The sequence below is a fragment of the Mastomys coucha genome, unplaced genomic scaffold, assembly GCF_008632895.1.
Source record: "Mastomys coucha isolate ucsf_1 unplaced genomic scaffold, UCSF_Mcou_1 pScaffold22, whole genome shotgun sequence".
Taxonomy (NCBI): domain Eukaryota; kingdom Metazoa; phylum Chordata; class Mammalia; order Rodentia; family Muridae; genus Mastomys; species Mastomys coucha.
Window position 1 is genome coordinate 116,455,257 of NW_022196905.1, and position 678 is coordinate 116,455,934.

Below are 678 nucleotides of genomic sequence, written 5' to 3' on the forward strand. Positions count from 1 at the left end.
CCTTAGACAACGAAAGGAAAGAAAAAAAGGAAAAAAAAAACACACAAGAAAAAACAACAGCAACAACAAAAAAACAAAACAAAACAAAAACAAAAACAGATAACCAGAGATGACAGTCAAGGCTCTACACACGTGCTTGGTTTCCGTAGGACATGCTGCTATGGAAACGCGGGGTGCAGCAGCCCCGTGCAGGGCCACACAGCCAGGCATGCGAGGTCAGGTGGTCCACGCAGCTATTCCGGCTCCATCGCCTCCTCGGGCTGCAGTGGAGGCATGCGTGGTGGGGAGCCAGGGGCCGGAGCCTCCCAACTTTCCACGCAGGGACCAACTTTCACAAGAGCACTTCCTCCTCCCCCACTGGGGCTGGCTCTAGGCCCCGGGGGCTGTCTTCGCTGCCTTGCTTCCTGCTCGCCGAACAGAAAACCAGCATTAAGGTTTGGAGAAATGGTGGCAGAGCCCTGACCAACTCCCCACCCCACCTTTGCATGCCTCTGCTCCCTTGTGTGTTACATCTGATCTTTTAGATGTCCTCCCCATTTCTACTTGTTCACTTAGGACTTTGCCTCCCCTATAAATGGAGAAGCAAGATTTACCTCAAAGAGCAGAGAACTGTGGAACAGGTGCCAAGCTACCTATGGGACACCCCAAGTCACCACAAGATCCTTGGGGAGGTGTGTT

General features: G+C 52.5%; 1 protein-coding gene across 4 annotated transcripts in view; it reads right to left on the bottom strand.

Moving 5' to 3' along the window:
- Nucleotides 1-29: 29 nt before the first annotated feature.
- Camkk2 (calcium/calmodulin dependent protein kinase kinase 2) overlaps nucleotides 30-678 on the bottom strand; it is a 50,329-nt gene continuing 49,680 nt past the window's right edge. For 2 of the 4 annotated variants that reach the window (XM_031337795.1, XM_031337793.1), the window contains one exon: nucleotides 272-404. In XM_031337795.1, coding sequence (XP_031193655.1) covers nucleotides 332-404 — 73 coding nt within the window. In that variant the 3' untranslated portion in view covers nucleotides 272-331. Of the gene's footprint in view, nucleotides 405-678 lie in introns of all 4 variants that reach the window. The other 2 variants (XM_031337796.1, XM_031337794.1) reach the window with 2 other exon arrangements.